Source organism: Akebia trifoliata, chromosome 15, assembly GCF_017979445.1.
Source record: "Akebia trifoliata isolate Shusen 1 chromosome 15, ASM1797944v1, whole genome shotgun sequence".
NCBI lineage: Eukaryota > Viridiplantae > Streptophyta > Magnoliopsida > Ranunculales > Lardizabalaceae > Akebia > Akebia trifoliata.
Genome location: NC_141389.1, coordinates 3,338,687 through 3,362,279, shown reverse-complemented (window position 1 = coordinate 3,362,279; position 23,593 = coordinate 3,338,687). Strand labels below are relative to the sequence as shown.

Sequence of the window (23,593 nt, the reverse complement as noted above, 5' to 3'; positions counted from 1 at the left end):
GACTACATGTACAGTGTTCAAAGGAGAGCATCATACTGAAATTTTTAGAGTCGAGATAATCTGACTGCCCATGTGGCATAGTCAATTGACTACCTGACATGACAAGTTTGGGAACCATAGATTTTCTCTCCTTGGGATACACGGTTCCCTCAACATACACTTTTTTTGGGGAAGTTCAGCTGTGTATCCCGAGGAGAGCTGATCTACGGTTCCAAAACTTGTTATGTCAGGATAGTCGACTGAATTTGCCACATGGGGTAGTCAGATTATCATGATTCAAAATTTTATTCTCTCTAAACATAAATACGAAAAACAATTCAGAGTAAGGAATATCTTACTAACATGAAAAATGTTCAATTCTTACTAACATGGTAAAATTTCAAATCTTACTATGTGTCTTTGAGCTCACCTTGTGGCATCCAAAACATAATCCGATGTCATAGGGATGTAGAGGAAAAAATTATCAGAACTTTGAAAAATAAAAAGTTATTTTTCACGGTTGAATTTTAATCTTAGGTTTGGGAGTTCAGTGGAAAATCAGTAGCTGTCCATTTTAAAAACTTTGGATCAACCCCCAAAAAATGTTTTTTTAATATGAATTTGTCCATGAAATCTAGAGGGATTTTAGTTGATTGCCAATTTGTAATCCATATGAATTCAACGACCCTTAGTAGGATTTAAAATCTTATTAAGTTAGTAAGAAAAGTGTTTTTCAAAGACTTCGAGACCCTAACCTTTTCTATTAGAAAGAGAGAAATAGACCCAATCTTAAAATATTGATAGGTAATTATGACTAGGAAGTCAAATTTTTATAAAATACTTTCTTCCAAAATTACTTTTTTTACTTTGTATTCAAACAGACTTAAATTGTACGCAAAGGAAAAAAACCTAAATGTGTGGAAAATTTTATTTTCACAAATATAAATGTATGGAAAAGTTTATTTTCGCAATTTATGGAGTACAAAGCAAGGCTGTCTGGCAGTTAAATACTGTATGGGTCCCACTTGGGATTAGGGAGGTGGCGCAAACATTGACTTGGGAGTCAATTATTAGGCTCATTCTTTACTGCATAGAACAAATCAAGTTCTAATGCAAGGTCCCACACGTTTGCGGGGTTATGGGTCAAAGTTAAAATTGTAGTTTACCAAACTCTTTTCGGCCCATTAATGTGTGTTTTTATGGTAGTCCATCGGTAGATTTGAACATCAAGTTGGCCATCCTTGATCGAAAAAGCCTTGATCACCACGGATTGAACTTGATTGAAGAATCAGATGGACTGCATGTATAGGGTGCAAAGGAGAGGATCATACCGACATTTTTATAGTGTTTTTCAAAGACTTCGAGACCCAAGATTTTCTATTAGAGAGAGAGAGAGACCCAATCTTATATTGACCAGGAAATGGTCAATTTTCTATGGAGTGACTGACGAGGAAATGGTGTGGACCGGGACCTCTAAATTTTTAGATCTTAATTACTTCCATTTCTTTCACTATATAAGGAGCTCAAAATGATATTGGTGATGACATATAGTTAAATATATCTTCTTCTCAATCGCAACATTCTATACAAGAAGCAATTGTCCAACAATGTCTTCAATACTGCTGCTGGTTGGAATGCTAATGGCAACCTTAGAATTTACAAGTCTCTCTCTCTCTCTGTCTGACACACACACACACACACACACACACACACACATGCATGCATGCACAAAGATATAAATCCCCATCCCAGCATATATATTCTGATTTGAATAATGGATTTCAGACTCCCCATCTTACATACTATCCCATACTCTCCTGACGTGACATGTGCTAGACCATAGATATTTTTTTCATTGGGATACACAACTGCACATATATCCCGATAAAAAAATCTATGAATCTAGCATATGCCATGTCATGAGAGTACGGGGAGTATGGGAGGAGTCATAAAATCACAATCCTTCTGTTTTTTTTAATGAGGATGGTCTCTATGGTCTGGATATCCTCACAAAATATCATTCCATTCTGAAACTTTTACTCCAAAAAAAATTGTTTACAAGTTGACAGTAAAAATTGACGGTCGATGATTCTTCAACTTGTAATCCACTTTTGATGGGGGTGTTAGAAGTTTCAGAAGTGGCTGACCTTTTACATGGATGATCTCCTCACCATAGAGATCATATTTGCAAAAATTCAGCCTATTTCAAAACTTTTAGCCCTATAAGACAAAGGATTGTAAGAACCGTGTCCCGTTCCTATAGAATAGGAATGTTGTATATGTGGCACCTTGTGGTATGTGTACAGGACATGCAGCTCAATGTGTTTAATATCCAACCAAAAAGTGCCACTAGACATTGTTTGTCGCTACAAGAACGGGACACCATTCTGGATCGCGGCTCATATATATATATGACCCACACATCAAAAGACATTCATCATCATTGAAATTTGTCTAAAAAAAAAGATTAGTTTTGCTGACTCCAAATCTTGGCTATAAAACTTTGATAATGATACATGTTTTCTCTAATTCATTTACATTAGAATTCAAGTTTTGTCTAAATATTCTTCATTAACATGATGCAGGTGGACAATCCATTGGTGTTTGCTATGGGCAACTAGGGAACGATTTACCACCACCACAGGAAGTTATTGATCTATATAGATCAAATAACATAGGAAGGATGAGAATTTATTTTCCAGAGCCAGCAACTCAACAAGCCCTTAGAGGATCCAATATTGAACTCATACTTGATGTGCCTAACACAGACCTTCAACTTGTAGCATCCGACGTTTCCGCTGCTAATGATTGGGTCCAAAGAAATATAAAGGACTACTCTCCTGACGTAAGGTTCAAGTACATTTCTGTTGGTAATGAAGTAAAATCTAACAGCCCAAACGCCGCTTATGTTTTGCCTGCTATGCAAAACATTTACAATGCAATTGCATCAGCGGGCCTACAAAGCCAAATCAAGGTGTCAACCGCGATGGACACGGGTGTTCTAGGTAAATCATATCCACCATCAGAAGGGACATTTAAAGATGACATGCGTTCTTATCTGGATCCAATCATAGGGTTCTTAGTGAAGAATCAAGCTCCATTCCTGGCCAATGTGTACCCATACTTCAGTTACATTTCTAATAAGGCAGACATTACTCTTCCTTATGCTTTATTCACTTCTACTACCAATAATCAAGATGGTGAGCTTCAGTATCAGAATCTCTTTGATGCTATTGTGGATGCTATCTACTCTTCTCTAGAGAAAGCAGGTGGGTCCGCTTTGGAAATTGTTGTATCGGAGAGTGGTTGGCCATCCGATGGTGGTGATACTACATCAATCGAAAATGCACAAACTTACAACCAGAATTTGATCAACCATGTGAAAGGAGGTACTCCGAAGAGGTCGGGAAAGCCTATAGAGACTTATGTGTTTGCCATGTTCAATGAAAATGAAAAGACCGGCGAAGAGAGAGAAAAACATTTCGGGCTCTTTTTTCCAAATAAACAACCCGTATACCCGATCAATTTCAATTGACTGAGAGAAAGATTATTATGTATTAATTTTTGTATGAATCTTAAATAAGAGCTGTCTATACCTATGGCAGTGGAAGGAAAGTAATCTTAATAAAGAGTTTATATTCGCTAATTGTCCATGCCTTGAATTGTGACATTCTTTACTAAAACTGGACTCGAGTTTGAAGAATATAAATTATTCATTTAAATCTCAAATTTAGGATAGATTTTTAATATAGTTACTAATGTTAGAATATATTGATTTTTTATGACAAGTTCCTGTTGAGAATGAATCACTGTTCAGTTTGGTCTTGGAAAATGTGTTATCCATATAGATCTAAAAGCAGAAGTATCAACAAAAATTAAGTATAAAACATGAATTCCAACGATTGGGATAAATGTGTATCTCGAGAATCAATACATGAAATATGTCATGCACTCTTAAAAGTTGAAGCGGTAGTGCTAGTTGATAAGGCATTGCTCTTACTCGATTTCTGAAGGATCTCAAATAATTCAATTTATTCCACCCGGCCAATCAAGAATTCCTACTTGACCATCTCCTTAAAAAAGTGATCCAAACAAAAGTTATCTTGTAATAATATCCTACAAGGGAATCTATATTGATACAACCCTAAAGACCTTGTAGTTGGTTTGTCAAATAAATTAATTTCGATATTCTATATATAAACAAACCAAATCTTAAAAAAAAAAGTAATTTCTCACCATGGAATTTCAATTTTAAATTTGAGAGTTATGTGGAAGTTCAGTTGCCGACCATTTTCAAAACCCTGGATCAAGCCCAAAGGAAATTGTGTTACGAATTTTTTTTTTTTTTAATATGTGTTTTTCCATGAAATCTACAAGGTTGTGGTGTTGGGCTGCCAATGTGGTAATCAATTTGCGCAAAACGACTCTTAGTAAGGCTTAAAATCTTTACTCAATTAGTAAGGAAAATGTCTCTTTTATTTTTCCCATCTCCTTGATTATCTATTTTACTTCATATATAATCGCTTGGATGCACTTAAAAAAATTGAAAAAAAAAATACTTTTTAATTTCTAAAAAATACTTTCTACTTTGTATCCAAACAGAGTTAAATTGTATCCAATCGGGCTCATAGTCGAAGAAAAACCTAAATGTGTGGAAAATTTTATTTCCACAAATATAAATGCATGGAAAAGTTTATTTTCGCAATTTATGGAGTACAAAGCAAGGTCCTTTGGTAGTTCAATACTATATGGGTCCCACTTGGGACTTGGACTTGGGAAGATAGTGGATTCTCCATTACCTACGTATACGGTGCAAACATTGACCATTGCCTTAGGGAGTCAATTATTAGGCCTATTCTTTAATTCGTAGAACAAAACAAATTCTAATGCAAGGTCCCACACGTTTTTGGGGTTGTGGTTCAAGGTTAAAATAGTAATTTAGCAACCTCTTTTAGGCCTATTAAATGAAGGAATCCAACGGCTAGATATCTCCAATCATGATGATTTGGGTATGTAGATTAGTCAAGGATTAGGATGCTAATCCCAAAACAATGTGGTCCAATAATGTGTGTCTTTATGTAATTCCATTGGTAGATTTGAACAATCAAGTTGGCCATCCATGATGGAAAAAGCCTCGACCACCATGGATTGAACTTGATTGAAGAATCAGATGGACTACATGTATAGGGTGGAAAGGAGAGCATCATACTGAAATTTTTAAGGAGCTCAAAATGATGTTGGTGATGATATGTAGTTAAATATATCTTCTTCTCAATGGCAACATTCTATACAAGAAGCAATTGCCCTACAATGTCTGCAATACTGCTGCTGGTTGGAATGCTAATGGCAACCTTAGAATCTAAAAGTCTCTCTCTCTCTCTCTCTCACACACACACACATACATGCATGCATGCATGCACAAAGATATCAATGCCCATCCCAGCATATGTATTCTGATTTGAATAATGGGTTTCAGATTCCCCCTCTGGCATACTACCCCGTAATCTCCTGACGTGGCATGTGCTAGACCATATATATTTTTTTCATTGGGTACACAACTGCACATATATACTGAGAAAAAATCTATATATGAATCAAGCATATGCCACGCCAGGAGAGTATGGGGAGTATGTCAGAGGGAGGAGTCTTAAAATCACAACCCTTCTGATTTTTTATTTATAAGGATGGTCTCTGTGGTACGGATATCCTCACAACATATCACCCCACTATGAAACTTCTAACTCCATCAAAAATTGTTTACAAATCAACGGTAAAAATTGACGGTCACTGATTCTTCAACTTGTAAACCACTTTTGATGGGGGTTTAGCAGTTTCAAAACTGGCTGACTTTTTATGAGGATGATCTCCTCACCATAGGGATCATATTCACAAAAAATCAGCCTATTTCAAAACTTTTAACCTTATAAGACAAAGAAATTTAAGAACCATGCATGCCCAATTCCTATTCTACAGGAATGTTGTCTATGTGGCACCTTGTTGTAGGTGTTTAGAACACATTGGGTACTCACTAGTCATCAACTTGTTTTCTACAGGACATGCAGCCCAATGTGTTTAATATCCAACCAAAAGGTGCCATGTAGACATTGTTTGTTGCTATAAATCGCAGCTCATATATATATGACCAACACACCAAAAGACATTCATCATCATTGAAATTTGTCTCGAATAATAAGATTCATTTAGCTGACCCCAAATCTTTGCTATAAAACTTCAATAATGATATATGTTTTCTCTAATTCGTTTACATTGGAATTCAAGTTTTGTCTAAATATTCTTCATAAAAATGATGCAGGTGGACAATCCATTGGTGTTTGTTATGGGCAAATAGGGAACAATTTACCACCACCACAAGAAGTTATTGATCTATAGAGATCAAATAACATAGGAAGGATGAGAATTTATTTTCCAGACCAAGCAACTCTACAAGCCCTTAGGGGATTCAATATTGAACTCATACTTGATGTGCCTAACACAGACCTTCAACTTGTAGCATCCGACATTTCCGCCGCTAACAATTAGGTCCAAAGAAATATAAAGGACTACTCTCCTGATGTAAGGTTCAAGTACATATCTGTTGATAGTGACAGCCCAAACGCCGCTAATGTTTTGCCCGCAAAACATTTACAATGCAATTGCATCAGCGGGCCTACAAAGCCAAATCAAGGTGTCAACCATGATGGACATGGTTGTTATAGGTCAATCATATCCACCATCAAAAGGGACTTTCATAGATGACGTGTGCTCGCATTTGGATCCAATCATAGGGTTCCTAGTGAACAATCAAGCCCCATTCCTGGCCAATGTGTACCCATACTTACAGTTACATTTATAATGAGGCAGACATTCCTCTTCCTTATGCTTTATTCACTTCTACGTCCAATAATCAGGATGGTGAGCTTTAGTATCAGAATCTCTTTGATGCTCTTGTGGATGCTATCTACTCTTCTCTAGAGAAAACAGGTGGGTCCGCTTTGGAAATAGTTGAATCGGAGAGTGGTTGGCCATTGATGGTGGTGATACTACGTCTCGAAAATGCACAAATTTACAACCAGAATTTGATCAACCATGTGAAAGGAGGTACTCAGAAGAGGCAGGGAAGGCCCATAGAGACTTATGTGTTTGCCATGTTCAATGTGAATGAAAATAGCGACGAAAAGAGAGAAAAACATTTCGGGCTCTTTTTTCCAAATAAACAACTATTATACCTGATCAATTTCAATTGATTGAGAGAAAAATTATTATGTATTAATTTTTGCATGAATCGTAAATATGAACTGTGTATACTTGTGGCATCAGTAATAGTAGTTGGTGTGGTAATAGCATCTATTAGCAATTGTTGGTGTGGCAATAGCATATCTCTTTTGTTATAAATACAACAACTATCTTGTGGTAGAATAAGTTAGATAGAAATCTGTAAAATCAGAGAGAGGGCTAGGAGGGATTACAAAGGAAGATGTTGATCTTCTCTTTGGGTAAAAACCAAGCTTTCTTCTTAGGACGAACTTGTGGGTTGTGCACGTCGTTGGTTTCTTCATATAGTGAATTCTCCCTTCACCCCTGTGGACGTAGGCACATCGTTGAACCACGTAAATATTGTGTGAGCATTTCTTTATTTGTTATTTACGTTCGTAATTAGTTTTACTTTACTTTGATTGCTAGTAGTGTTGGTCATTGCTTGTTGGTGTGTTTTGGAACTTGGTATAAGTTCCGATAAAAGGTTTCTCTCTAGATGGTTTGTTTCCGCGGCTCCCCTCCCAACAATTGGTATAAGAGCCTTCATTCAAATCAGGGTGGTTAAGCTCCGATTTGAGGTATTTACTTGGGTATTGTGTGTACACAAGGTGTTTGTTGAAATTCCTGAGAGAAGCTAGTATTATTAAATAAGTAGATAATGACGTCTACTAGCGGAACCATCAAAGTGGGAAAGTATGAGATAGAGAAGTTCAATGGGAAGAATGATTTTTCCTATTGAAGGATGCAAATGAAAATTTTGCTAATCTCACAGAAATTGTACAAGGCGTTGGTAAGAAAAGAAAAGAAGCACAAAAACATGTTTGACGAGGATTGGGAAGAGTTGGATCTCGAAGCACGAGCGTCGATAATTTTATGCCTTGAAAGGGATGTAGCTTTCTTGGTGGATGGAAAGGTAATGGTTGTGGGTGTGTGGTCAAAGTTAGAAAGTAACTTCATGACGAAGACTCTAACAAATCGGATCTATTTGAAGTCCAGATTATATACTTGCTAGATGGAGGAAGATACACCAATCTAGGAGTACATCAACAAGTTTGATAGGATCATATCAGATTTGAAGGATATTGATGTCAAGGTAGAAGATGAGGATCAAGTACTTTTGTTGTTTCTTTCATTACCAAAGTCATATGAGAACCTTGTACAAACATTGATGCTTGTGGGTGAAAATTTAACGATGAATGAGACTAGAACATCACTTCTAGCGGATGATCTTCAAAAGATTGTAACTAGTGGTATGGCTACTAGTGGTAATAAGGAGCAAACACAGGGGCTGTTTGTAAGAGGAAGAATAAATGAACGAGAAAAAGGCAATGGAGGAAAGTCTAGATTGAGTTCTAGACCTCTTGCGGAAAGACTGTGTTTCAAATGCGGTGAGCTTGGGAATTTCAAGGCAAATTGCTCTAACAAAAGAGTAGGCGGGAAGAATAACAATAAAAACAAGTTTAATGGGAAGCAACAAGGCAAGCAAGAGGCTAGCTATGCTTCAGAAGAAGGGGGCAGCGATGAATGCTACTCCGTCACGAGTGATGAAGAAATCTCCGATAAGTGGATTCTTGATTCGAGTTGCTCTTACCATATGTGTCCAAATAGGAAGTGGTTTACTACCTACAAAGGCATTGATGGTGGAATCGTATTGATGGGTAATAACCATGCTTGTAAAACGGTGGGACTTGGTTCAATTAGAATCAAAATGCATGATGGAGTAATCAGAACCTTGACGGATGTGAGACATATTCCTGACTTACAGAAAAACCTTATTTTTGTTGATGCTTTGGACTTCGGTGACTGCAAGATAGTTACGGAAAATGGAGTGAAAAAGGTTGTTCGTGGTTCTTTAGTAGTGATGAAGGGTATTTGTCATGGTAATCTCTATACTCTTCTGGGTACTACAGTTATAGGAAATGTAGCGGTTGGAACAGTTGGAAGTGGTGGAGACCCAACTGAATGCACTAGGTTATAGCACAGGTGGCTTAGGCATATGTCAGAAAAGGGTTTAAATCTGCTTGGTAAGGAAGGTCTACTGAAGAACATGAAAAAGCCTTGCATGGATTTTTGCGGGCATTGTGTGTATGGAAAGGCACACCGGGTTCAGTTCTCTTCAAGCAAAAACAGAAACAGAGATATATTAGACTATGTGCATACAGATATTTGGGGTTCGGCTACGGTAACTTCCAAAGGTGGTTCCATATATTTTGTCTCGTTCGTGGATGATTACTCTAGGTATGCTTGGATTTATTTCCTTAAGTATAAGAATGAGGTATTCGAGACATTCAAAACGTGGAAAGCAATGGTTGAGAATAGAACGAGCAGAAAATTGAAGACAGTACGTTCTAATAACGGTACAGAGTATACAAAGGGTGCTTTAAAAGAGTTCTGTGATCAGGAAGGTATTGCTCGACACTGGACAGTCAGAAAAACACCATAGTAGAATGGAGTCATAGAGAGACTGAATCGAACATTACGGGAGAGAGTAGTGTGTATGCGCCCGTATGCTGGTTTGGGCAAAGAATGGTGGGTAGAGTCGGTTGCTACAACTTGCTACATAGTGAACCGGTCTCCACATTCGAAGTTAGATGGAGATATACCTTATAGGGTGTGGTCAGGAGAGCATGCAGATTATGAGAGACTCAGAATTTTCGGTTGCACAACCTATTACCATGTCAACGAGGGAAAGCTTGACGCTAGAGCCAAGAAGGCAATATTCTTGGGGTATGCAACGGGAGTAAAAAGATATCGCATTTAGTGTGTAGAGGATTCTAAGTTCATAATCAGCAGCGATGTTACTTTTGATGAGAGTTCCATGGTAGCTTTGTCAAAAGCTATGGCGCCAGGTGATGAAGGTGCTGGGACTTCAAAGTCTCAAGTGGTTGACATAGAACCTAAAGACCAACTAGGTTCTAGTCGTGTACAAAAGGAGCATCATAGAGACACTCAAGATGAGAATGATGATGAGCTTGAACATAAGGAGATTCAGCAAGAGAATGTACAAGTGCTTCAACAACAACAGCTTGAGGAGTCTTTGGCTTCCACTAGGCCAAAGCGAGCATACAAGCAAGTTCAGAAGTTGGGTTCAGATCAGCCCCTGAGGCATTATGGGCAGGTAAATTTGGTTGAGTATGCACTTTTGGTAGAGGATGATGAGTCGGTCACCTTCAAAGAAGCTATTCAGGATAGAGATAGTAAGAGTTGGGCAGCTACGATGGAAGAAGAGATGGAATCTCTCTAGAAGAACCAAACATGGGAGGTAGTCCCATTGCCCGTGGAAAAGAAAGCTATTGGTTGTAAGTGGGTGTACAAAAGGAAAGAGGATCCTTCCAATCTCAATGGTACAAGGTACATGGCTAGACTAGTGGCTAAGGGGTTTGCACAAAGAGAGGGTGTTGATTACAATGTGATTTTTTCTCCTGTAGTGAAGCACACTTTTATTCGGGTGCTATTGAGTATTGTTGCTCACGGTGATCTTGAGTTGGAACAACTCGATGTCAAAACAGCCTTCTTGCACGGAGACTTGGATGAGGAAATTTATATGCATCAACCTGAGGGTTACAAGGTTGAGGGTAAAGAACATCAGGTATGTCGTTTGAGGAAATCACTTTATGGATTGAAGCAATCTTCTCAGCAGTGGTACAAGCGATTTGATTCCTTCATGCTAAAGCATAGGTTCTCCAAAAGTGATTATGACTATTGTGTCTATATTCGGAAGCTTCGTGGAGGTGATTATATCTATCTTCTTTTGTATGTGGATGACATGCTTATTGCTTTGTTCAGCAATGTGGAGATATAATCAAAGGACACAGGTCTGATTTCATATGATAGATCTTAATCAAATCACCAAGCAACGATCAAATGACTCTGCATCAAAACCAAAATTTTAACCAAGTTATAGTTCTGTAAATAGCTGAGTCACCATATTATTCGAGAAGACTCCAAAGGTTTGTGGCGTGTTCTTATGAGGCCAATGAGATCGAGTTCGAAACATAATTTCTTCGAATTCAAAACGAAGTGAGATTAATTCTAATTTTAATCTGAAATCAATGTGATATTTTTTTTTATTAACGAAAAACAATAACAAATACCAGAGGATTATCAGGAAATTCCCAAAACCGAGAATCAATATCTAGAAACAATTCATCTGAATCTTCAAATTTCGATAAAACAACATGAAACTAGAAATCTGAATTTTCACTAATCTTCATTATCAAGAAAAACCTTTGAAAAAAGACTTTGAGTTATCGCCAATTCCAAATTCTGACTCTATAATCGGGATTTCCCAAATGAATATAGAAGCCCATTCCATCATTGAGATAAAACATGAATTGTTTTTTTTCTTAAAAAAAAAACGATTTCTAAAAGACATTGCTGCAATCTCTCAAGTTCAGAGAGGGCGATGGACATTTTTTAGATCATATGGTTAGATGGATTTTTCTCCTTTGGATTTGAGACTCGGCGACATTGATTGAGTTTCTCCCAATATGTCTCTTCGTTTTGGTCATAGTGGGACATATTGAGAACCTGTGTTTCGATCATGGAGAAACAATGGTTTCTTCATGGACGGAAGTTTGGATTCTGGTTTGAACAATGTGAGACATGGAGAGATGAAGGAGAGAGAGAGAGAGAGAGGTGTTCCTCTCTCTTACTGGTTTTTTTATCTTCTTATTGAAGAAGAAGATGGAAAAATAAAAACCAAATTTTTTATTATTATACACCAGCCCCCTTTATTTTTGTTACCCCTTATTTTTGTTAAACGTTGCTGCCCCTGCCCCTTAACAGCACAAATTTTTTGTTTTTGTTTTTTTTACACCACCAGCCCCTTAGTTTTGTTAAACGTTGCTGCCCTTTAATAATACAAAAAAAAAAAAAAAATTAACACACACTAGCCCTTCTTTTAAAATATATATATATATATATATCAAATGATAGATCATCGTACGCTTAATGAATATTAAAAAAGAGAAAGAAAAAATTAAAATTTGTTTTTATTTTTTAAAATCGACAACCTCCATGTTTTAACAATCATTAATTCATCTTGAATAAAAATCGATTTCTTGCTCCATTTAGGGTCACCCTACGTAACCTTCGATTGAATCACAAAAAACAATGTGCTAGATCAACGCACTCAAGATCGAACCGAATGATTAATGATTGGACCAACAAGGATAATAAATAAATAAATAAATACAAAAAAAAACGATAAACAATAAATAAATAAATAAATAAAGCTAGGTCATTGGCAATGTTCCCATACTTGGGACTTTTCAAGTATGATCCTCAATAGTCCCTAGTGGAGTAGCCACTGAAAGCGCCCTCGATCCGCGGGATGCGTGAATCCGCTTTTGACTTTGGAGGTTTGGGAGTCGTCACCTAGTTATTATGGTCTAGGAACCGAATATCGACTTTAAACGGATAAAAACAACTAATCTACTAAAAAATAACTGAGTTCGAGAATCAAATTATGGGGTTGAAAGGTGTTAGGCACCAATCCCACACGGCAAACGCCGGTCTTTACTAATTTTCAAATAAACTACATTGCTAAAAGACCTAAGTAATAAAAAAATAAGAAATATATACCTTTTGAAGACAACGGTCTTGTTCCCTCAGATCTGGTAGAATAGCTCCTTATACGGTACTCCTCGTTTCGTTCTATCGATGGATTCGCTTCAGATCTCCAAAGCAAGGTATCTTTTTCTTAGATCTGAATTCTTCGAATTTTTTTTTTTATGGATTTCTAGGTGTTTTTGAAGGGTTTTTAGGTGTTTTTGAAGGGTTTTTAGGTGTTTTTCAAGTTAAAGTTGAAGTATGGGTGTTAGGTAAGGAGTTAGGACTTCAAAATTAGAGTTTATCGGAGGTTAAATAAGTTTTTTTACTTACTTCTCTTAGGATTTATTATTTAATACGAAAATAGGTTGTAGGGACCCCTATTTATAGATTTATTCAGTGCCTTTTAGATAGAGTTAATGTTTAATTATAATTCTTTTAAAGAGAGTTATTATTTAATTATAATTGTTTTAGGTAGAGTTATATTTTAATTAGAATTGTTTTAACTAGAGTTATTATTTAATTAAGATTATTTTAAATATAGTTATTGTTTAATTAGAATTCTAGTAGGGTTTTGACTTTTAATCTCACTTGATTGACTTTAAGATTTTAACTTTAGTCTTACTTGATTGACTTTAATTTTTTGACTTGAGTCTTACTTGATTGACTTTAAGATCTTGACTTTAGTTATACTTGATTGACTTTAATTTTTTGACTTGAGTCTTACTTGATCGACTTTAATTTTTTGGAGAACCCCCCTTTATTATATCTTTAATTCTTTGGGCCCCCAAATGGAGAGGTTCTTGCAACCATCTACAATTTTGCCTAAGAGCTTAATTGATCGATTTTTTTGGTTAAAATTTTTAAATTAATTTTATTAATGTTTCACTTTACATTATTTAATGTTTTATTTATTAATTTCAAAATTTTAACTTTTTTTATTTGAAAAATTACCGTTTTGCCCCTAAAGAGAACTTTTGCGTTTCAAGTCGGTTTTTGATGTTTCAAAATTTTTTAGAATCGATTTTTCGTAAGTAATTCAATTGAAACATTTTTTTGTGTCATTTATGAATATTTTTGTGCGAAATGGTCGTGAACTTTATGAGGGGAATTTTCGTAATTTTATCAAATTTTGTGAAAATTGGCGAAATAATTTATTTGATTTTGATTTATTATTTTATGTATTTGAATGAGTTTTCCTAAGCGTAATGTAAGCTCTAAGGATGTTTTAATGTTATGGGTATTTTAGTAATTTGATCATTTTTTAGTAATTTTTATCGTGAAACTTATTTTTTTCTTAAAAATGATGATTTCTAAGCTTTTGGGGTTATATTTTCTTAACGTAACATGATTTCTACAGTTTTGTTAATTTGAGATACCTCATCCAGATTTCTGAAACATATCTAGTAATAAAATAAAGCATTGGAATAGACATCCATCATTGGGAACCGTTGCGATCGGATTGACGAGTTGATTAATCAGGCAAGTGCAAAAATGGGGTGTTTACATAAGGTTCGCAGATTTCAAAAAAAATAAATGTTAGGTCAAGATCTTGAACACCCAGAGTAAATTGGATGTGTTCATACTATTTCGAAAAATTTGATCTGATAAGGATTGAGATAATAGAGGTATAAGAGAGCAATGAAATAGGAACTAAAATTAAATAATGACAATACTCTAATAAGTACCTTGAGTTTTATTTGATAATAAGGAATTTATTAATATGACCTCAATTATCCTTTGGGTTAACTAGGTTTGTTTATTATTCACTCATTTTTTAGGGTAATAAACTAATTAGGTTATCCTATAAGGTTAATATAATTTATATAATTTATTCAGTCAGTTTTGTTACGTTTGGAAGTCCAATCCCAATTTTTTTAAATTGATGTAGATTATATTACCTTATTCAAATTTTAATTAGTTAAATGAAATTCTCCTTTGGGTTAATCTCATTTACCTAATTAAGTATGTAATTGTAAATATTATTGTTCTTTAATGCCACCCCGATGACCAAAATCTAATGCAATTAAATATTCTATAAATTTTACTAATTTAAACTATTTTGGCGGCAATAAAATTAATACAATTTATGTATATCTGAATTGACCAATAATATTTACTAAACCATTAGGTTACTCTCCAAAATGTTTCAACAATAACATTGCACATCTCAGTTATAACGTCTTGTCCTGTTTAAGCACTCATGAATAATACGAAGATGACTAGGGATCATGAATGATTTTTGAAACCATGGTAGGAAATATGGCAAAATGAGGATCATGGTATCGTGTTATTTCTTAAAACAATGGGGGAGATAGAGTACAAAACCATTCCAAGGTATTTTTGTTGGTTTTTTATGTTTTTATTTTCGTGTATTTTTAATTTATTTATTTTTCATTATTAATTTGTAAAATAGGAAGTGTTGCATACAATGGGTAGGCTTAGACCCATGAATTAGGGTCAAAATTGACTCAACTTGCTTATGTAAATAAAAGAAAATCAAGGTTGTATTCTTGGGGTTTTGTCAAGAGCAGTGGAAGATAGGTAGATGAAGATGTAATACTTGTCTTGTCATATTTTATGTAATATATCAAATTTTCGATAAGAACTTGAGAAGAGTCTTCCATTTAAATCTTGGTGTTTTGATTTGTCTTCTTCGTGTCTACTTATTTTATAATTTATGATTTGGTTTTGTTCCATTGAGGCTATTTAAAACTAGCTAATTCAGAATTCTTACATATACTAGTACTAACAGCATTAAAGGTGCAGTCATCGATTCTCCTCCCGAGAGTCCACAATTACCGTGAGCAAACATATTAATAACAAGTAACGCATTTTATTTTGAGTCCAACTAGTTTTACAAAGTTAGTAAGGATTTCACCCTCATTAAGGGTCCTTGGGTTCAACTTGTGCATACAAAACCATGATCCAATGATTCAAGGCTATAGAGGAAAATTTTTTATGAATTTTGAACAAAACAATTCTAAAAAAAATGTAATTTTTCACTATTGAATTTCAATTTTAAATTTGAGAGTTATGTGGAAGTTCGGTTGCCGACCATTTTCAAAACCCTGGATCATGCCCAAAGGAAATTGTGTTACGAATTTTTTTTTTTTTTTTGAATCTGTGTTTTTCCATGAAATCTACAGGGTTGTGGTGTTGGGTTGCCAATGTGGTAATCAATTTGCACAAAACCACTCTTAGTAAGGCTTAAAATCTTTACTCAGTTGGTAAGGAAAATATTTCTATTTTATATTCCCCATCTCCTTGATTACCTTGTTACTTCATGTATAATCGTTTGGATGCATTTAAAAGAAATAAAAAATTACTTTTTAATTTCTAAAAGATACTTTCTACCAAAATTACATTCTACTTTGTATACAAACAGAGTTAAATTGTATCCAAACAGGATCATAGTCAGAAAAAACCTAAACGTGTGAAATTTTTTATTTCCACAGACATAAAAGCATGGAAAATTTTATTTTCGCAATTTATGGAGTACAAAGCAAGGTCCTCTGGTAGTTTAATACTATTTGGGTCCCACTTGGGACTTGGGAATATAGTGGATTTTCCATTACTTACGTATACGGTGCAGACATTGACCATTGACTTGGGAGTCAATTATTAGGTCCATTCTTTAATGCATAGAACACACAAGAAGTTATAATGCAAAGTCCTACACGTTTGGGGTGTTGTGGGTCAAGGTTAAAATTGCAGTTTAGCAAACTCTTTTAGGCCCATTAAATGATGGAATCCAAGGGCTAGATATCTCCAATCATGATGATTTGGGTATGTAGATTAGTCAATGATTGGGATACTAATCCCAAAACATTGCGGCCAATAATGGGTGTTTTTATCTAATTCCATAGGTAGATTTGAGCAATCAAGTTGGCAATCCATATGATCAATAAAGTCTCGATCACCACGGATTGAACTTGATTGAAGAATAAGATGGACTACATGTATAGTGTGCAAAGGAGAAAACACTACAAAATAAACGGTCTTCCCGGCGTTTTCAAATCGCCTCAATATGATAAAGAACCGTCGGTATTATATATCAACTGCGGTTGGTCTTTAGCTGGCAAATTTTGACATCGGGGAAAGTTATAGCGGCGTTTTCAACAGCGGTTGTAGAACCACCAATAATACTATATTTTTTCCAATGGTTTTATAACTAATTACCGGCGGTTATAAAGTATCGATACAACTTTTTCGTCCACGTGTATTTTCTATTACCGGTGGTTATAAATGGCCGGCAATACATACTATAAATGGCGCTTATTGGAAACCGCCACTAAAATAATATATTAGAGGCGATTTCAGAACTGCTGGTAATATAATATATTAACGGCATTTTTCGCAACCGCCATTAAATGCTGTATTAGAGGCTTTTAAAAATGGCCGGTGACATAATATATTAACGGCATTTTAGAAACCGCCGTAAAATTCTGTATTAGAGGCGCTTTAGAATTGTTGGTAATATGTAATATTAACGGCATTTCCTGTAAACCGCCGGTAAAATAAGTATTAGGGGCCCCTTAAGAAACCGCCGGTGATAGTATTACTAATGTTTAAAAAAATGCTGTACATGCCTCTAATTAATAACAAACAAACATGCCTCTAATTCTAAGAATATCCAACTGTGAACAGCCACAGTTGAAACTATATCACCTGGATTAATCTAAGCATTTTAGAATCACGCAAATAATCGTCCATGTAAGTGACTGGAAATACTTCCCTTGGGAATGTATTCAATGATAAGTATTTGTTGTCCATTTTCTTGGCAGTAACCCAAAAGACTGACGAGATTCCGATGCCGAATGGATGAGAGATAGCATACCTGATAGGAAATAGTCACAATCATCCAAGACAAAACATGAAAAAAAAAAAAAAGCAGGAATGCAAATTTATGGAATTCAAGGGAAAAAAAAAGATCACCATTGGCAAATTTGCCAATACAATATGAAAAAAGTACAAAGGATTAATCTGTAAGAAAGAAAAATGATCAAGCCAATGGCATACTCAATCGACTACCTGATGTGACAAGTTCGGGAACCATAGATCTTCTCTCCTTGGGATACACGGTTGCCTCAAGCTACACTTTTTTATGGCGAAGTGCAGTTATGTATCCCGATTGAGTTTGCCAGGTGGGGTAGTCAGATTATCACAATTCAAATTTTTATTCTCTTTGAACATAAATAGTAAAAAAAAACTTCAGAGTAAGGAAAATCTTACTAACATGGAAATTTTCAAATCTTACTAACATGGTAACATGGCAAGATTTCAAATCTTACTATGGGTCTTTGAGCTCATCTTGTGGCATCCAAAACATAATCTGATGTCGCAGGGATGTAAAGGAAAAAATTATTTGAACTTTGAAAAATAAAAAGTTATTTTTCACGATTGAATTTTAATGTTAAGTTTGCGAGTTCAGTGGAAAATCAGTAGCCGTCCATTTTAAAAACTTTGGATCAACCCCCAAAAAATGTTTTTTTAATCTGATTTTTCATGAAATCTAGAGGGATGTATTGTTGGATTGCCAATTTGTAATCCATTTGAGTTTAACGACCCTTAAATCTTACTAAGTAAGGAAAGTGTTTTTCAAAGACTTCATGACCCAAGACTTTTCTATTAGAAAGAGAGAGAGAAATAGACCCAATCTTACAATATTGATTAGTGGTATTTCTTGGAACTCAAATTTCTATGTAGTGATTGCCAATTTGTAATCATTTGAGCTCAATGACCCTTAGTAAGATTTAAAACCGTACTATGTTAGGAAAGGAAAGTGTTTTTCAAAGACTTCAAGACCAAAGACTTTTCTATTAGAGACAGAGAGAGAGAGAAATAGACCCAATCTTAGAATAGAATATTGATAGTTGGTTATTTCTTGGAACTCAAATTTCTATGAAGTGATTTGCCAATTTGTCATCCATTTGAGCTCAACGACCCTTGGTAAGATTTAAAACCGTACTATGTTTTTTTTATTTTATTTTATTTTTTATTGATAAGCTGGGGTTAAAGGGAACCCACCCTGAAAACACTTCTAACGAGTGTACATACACATTAAATCTTCCTCAATAATTCTCACTAGATATTGAGGAACATTACTCCTCTCTTCTATAACAAAATAATTATTCGAATAGCACCACAATTTTGCTAACTAATCCGCCGCCCTATTTTTTTCTCTCCAATAAAATTCAAAAGCACACTTCACAAAAAATTTGATTTGTTCTGAAATTTCTAGCAGAATTTCACTATACTTCCATGAAGGCTTGATTTCATGCTTAATACTTTTGATTAAGTATAAAGAATCAGAGGAGATTATAATTCGTTAAATGCCCTTCATCCTTGCATATCTCATAGCCTCTAAAATAGCTTGAAGCTCAATTTGAACAATATATGCAGAATTCGTGTTACTCCACCCTGCAAAAAGAAATTATCCCACGTTATTTCTGCTTATGAATCAAAATCCTTACCTATGCTGAGAACTCGCTCTATCTATGCTTATCTTCACTTCATTCTCCTTTGGAGTACCCTAAAAAAAATGTTTGAGCACTGGTTTGATGACTGAGTAGCTGCATCTCCATTTATTAATGATTTGCACTATTATGTTTCTCGAATCAACTTCAATTTTTGCTCCATCAAAACATTTCTTCACCGTCTCTCTCACCTGATTCAGCACTATCTCCTTTGCAGACTGAACTTCCACAAATATACGTTGATTCCGTTCCTTCCAGCAATAATAAATAACTGCACAAAGCGCTAAGTATAACATATGCGTAATCTGATTACATTTGATATGTACACTGTTAATCACTTGCAATTCATCTTCTATTGATCCTATTCCAACTCTGTTTATTCCAAATTTCTTTAAGCATTGGATCCAAATCCATTGCATATATGGACATCGAAAAAATAGATGGTCATTCATCTCTTGATGGTTACCACAGAAGGAGCACCGTGGCACCCATTTGAACCCCTTCTTATTCAGATTTTCAACAGTTGAAAGCTTCTTTTGTACAGCTAACCAAGCAATAAAGGAATCTTGGAATACGGTTCTTATTCCATATAATTTTTTTCCAACCAACTGAACCTTGCCCTTCAACTAACATCTCATATGCTGATTTTGATGTGAACTGGCCATTTGCTGTCAAACTCCAAATAACTCTGTCCCTCATCAACATTTTCAGAATTGGATTGGATGAAATATGATCAATGACTAATTGCATTCGGTTATTGTAAGGTCTTGGGAAAATCCACTTCTTGTCGACAATAAAATCCTTAATCTTTGCATTTAAATGACTGTCGAATTGATTAATAATTCGATTGCCAAATCTGGATATTATGCTCCCTTCTTGAAGTTAAGGATCTCTCCAAATACAAGTGTCTTCCCCATTGCCAATTAAAAAGCAAACATGCTTTCAAACAAATTCTCTCTCCCTTAAAATGCCTCTCCACGCCCAAGAAGCATTATTTGCTTGCTAACATCCCCAAATATCCGAATCCCCCACATATCTCTTCCTCATCCAATCTGCCCAAGAGGATATTTATTTTCCACCACTCACCAGAACAACTTTGCCATCCCAATTTTATTTATATCCCTTAGGCGTCGAATGCCAAGATCTCCTTTATCATATAGTTTACACACACTTGTCTAACTGAAAGGATGGATAGACCTTAAAAGAGAAGGACCCTTCCAAAGAAAGTTATTGAGAGTATTTTATATTTTTTTCAAGACACTCACCAGAATATTAAATGAGGCAAACCAATAGACTTGAAAACTAGATGACACTAATTTAATTAATTCTAGAGACCTGTACATTCTAAGGTTACCATTAGCATTCCAACCAGCAGCAGTATCGCAGACATTGTAGGGTTATTGCTTCTTGTATAGGATGTAGCCATTGAGAAGAAGATATATTTAACTATATTATTTCATCACAACATCATTTTGAGCTCCTTATATAGTGAGAGAAATGGAACTAATTCTAATAGAAAAGTCTTGGGTCTAGAAGTCCTTGAAAAACACTTTTCTTAACAACATAGAAAGATTTTAAATCTTACCGAGGGTCGTTGAGCTCAAATGGAATACAAATTGGCAATCACTCCATAGAAATTAAAGTTCCAAGAAATAACCAACTATGAATATTCTAAGATTGGGTCTATTTCTCTCTCTCTCTCTCTCTAATAGAAAAGTCTTTGTTCTTAAAGTCTTTGAAAACACTTTCCTTACCTAACATAGTACAGCTTTAAATCTTACTAAGGGTCGTTGAGCTCAAATGGATTACAAATTGGCATATCACTCCATAGAAATTTAAGTTCTAATAAATAACCACCTATCAATATTCTAAAATTGGGTCTCTCTCTTTCTCTCTCTAATAGAAAAGTCTTTGGTCTTAAAGTCTTTGAAAGACACTTTTCTTACCTTTGATTGATAGAATCTCAAAAAGGGTGGAGGGTTGGAGAGCGAACCTGTTGTCCTATGCGGGAAGGCTAGAATTAATTAAATTAGTGTCATCTAGTTTTCAAGTCTATTGGTTTGCCTCATTTAATATTCCGGTGAGTGTCTTGAAAAAAATATAAAATACTCTCAATAACTTTCTTTGGAAGGGTCCTTCTCTTTTAAGGTCTATCCATCCTTTCAGTTAGACAAGTGTGTGTAAACTATATGATAAAGGAGATCTTGGCATTCGACGCCTAAGGGATATAAATAAAATTGGGATGGCAAAGTTGTTCTGGTGAGTGGTGGAAAATAAATATCCTCTTGGGCAGATTGGATGAGGAAGAGATATGTGGGGGATTCGGATATTTGGGGATGTTAGCAAGCAAATAATGCTTCTTGGGCGTGGAGAGGCATTTTAAGGGAGAGAGAATTTGTTCGAAAGCATGTTCGCTTTTTACTTGGCAATGGGGAAGACACTTGTATTTGGAGAGATCCTTAACTTCAAGAAGGGAGCATAATATCTAGATTTGGCAATCGAATTATTAATCAATTCGACAGTCATTTAAATGCAAAGATCAAGGATTTTATTGTCGACAAGAAGTGGATTTTCCCAAGACCTTACATTCTAAGGTTACCATTAGGATACACAACTGCACATATATCCCGAGAAAAAAAATCTATGAATCTAGCATATGCCACGTCATGAGAATATGGGGAGTATGTCAGAGGGAGGAGTCATAAAATCAACACCCTTCTGATATTTTTCATGAGGATGGTCTCTATGGTACGGATATCCTCACAAAATATCATCCATTTTCAAAACTTTTAACTCTATAAAAAATTGTTTACAAATTAACAGTAAAAATTGACCGTCTTCAACTTGTAAACCACTTTTGATGGGGTTTTAGAAGTTTCAGAAGTGGCTGACCTTGTATGAGGATGATCTCCTCACCATGGAGATCATATTGGCAAAAAATCAGTCTATTTCAAAACTTTTAACCCTATAAGACAAAGGATTGTAAGTACCATGTCCCGTTCCTATAGACATTGATTGTTGCTATAGGAACGGGACACCGTTCTCGATCATGGCTCATATATATATGACTCACACGCCAAAAGACATTCATCATCTTCGAAATTTGTCTCGAAAGAAAGATTAGTTTAGCTGACTCCAAATCTTGGCTATAAAACTTCAATAATTATGCATGTTTTCTCTAATTCATTTACATTGGAATTCAAGTTTTGTCTAATGTTCTTCATTAACATGATGCAGGTGGACAATCCATTGGTGTTTGTTACGGACAACTAGGGAACGATTTACCACCACCACAAGAAGTTATTGATCTATATAGATCAAATAACATAGGAAGGATGAGACTTTATTTTCCAGACCAAGCAACTCTACAGGCCCTTAGAGGATCCAATATTGAACTCATACTTGATGTGCCTAACACATACCTTCAACTTGTAGCATCCGACGTTTCCGCCGCTAACGATTGGGTCCAAAAAAATATAAAGGACTACTCTCCTGATGTAAGGTTCAAGTACATTTCTGTTGGTAATGAAGTAAAATTTGACAGCCCAAACGCCACTTATGTTTTGCCCGCTATGCAAAACATTTACAATGCAATTGCATCAGCGGGCTTGCAAAACCAAATCAAGGTGTCAACCGCGATGGACATGAGTGTTATTGATCATACATATCCACCATCACAAGGGACTTTCAGAGATGACATGCGTTCGTATTTGAATCCAATCATAGGGTTCTTAGTGAAGAATCAGGCCCCATTCCTAGCCAATGTGTACCCATACTTCATTTACATTTATAATAAGGCAGATATTCCTCTTCCTTATGCTTTATTCACTGCTACGTGGAAAAATCAAGATGGTAAACTTCAGTATCAGAATCTCTTTGATGCTCTTGTGGATGCTATCTACTCTTCTCTAGAGAAAGCGGGTGGGTCCGCTTTGGAAATTGTTGTATCGGAGAGTGGTTGGCCATCCGATGGTGGTGATACTGCGTCAATCGAAAATGCACGAACTTACAACCAGAATTTGATCAACCATGTGAAAGGAGGTACTCCGAAGAGGTCGGGAAGGCCTATAGAGACTTATTTGTTTGCCATGTTCAATGAGAATCAAAAGAGCGGCGAAGAGACAGAAAAACATTTCGGGCTCTTTTTTCCAAATAAACAACCCGTATACCCGATCAATTTCAATTGATAGAGAGAGATTATTATGTATTAACTTTTGTATGAATCATAAAAGATTATTATATGGAAGAAAAGTAATCTCAATAAAGAATTTTTATTTGCTAAATTATAATGAAGTAATTTCACTTTTCGATGTTTCAGTGAAGTAGTT

At 35.4% G+C, this 23,593-nt stretch overlaps 1 protein-coding gene and 2 pseudogenes across 1 annotated transcript; all 3 read left to right on the top strand.

The window, feature by feature from the left end:
- Positions 1-1,530: 1,530 nt before the first annotated feature.
- LOC147383948 (glucan endo-1,3-beta-glucosidase-like) lies at positions 1,531-3,767 on the top strand. Its single transcript, XM_086426695.1, has 2 exons — positions 1,531-1,641; positions 2,565-3,767. The coding sequence occupies exons 1-2, from the start codon at positions 1,587-1,589 to the stop codon at positions 3,512-3,514; spliced, it is 1,005 nt and encodes a 334-aa protein (XP_086282821.1). The 5' UTR covers positions 1,531-1,586; the 3' UTR covers positions 3,515-3,767.
- Positions 3,768-6,216: 2,449 nt separating this feature from the next.
- LOC147383947 (glucan endo-1,3-beta-glucosidase pseudogene) lies at positions 6,217-7,223 on the top strand (annotated as a pseudogene).
- Positions 7,224-10,588: 3,365 nt separating this feature from the next.
- Positions 10,589-23,593, top strand: LOC147383946 (glucan endo-1,3-beta-glucosidase pseudogene; annotated as a pseudogene).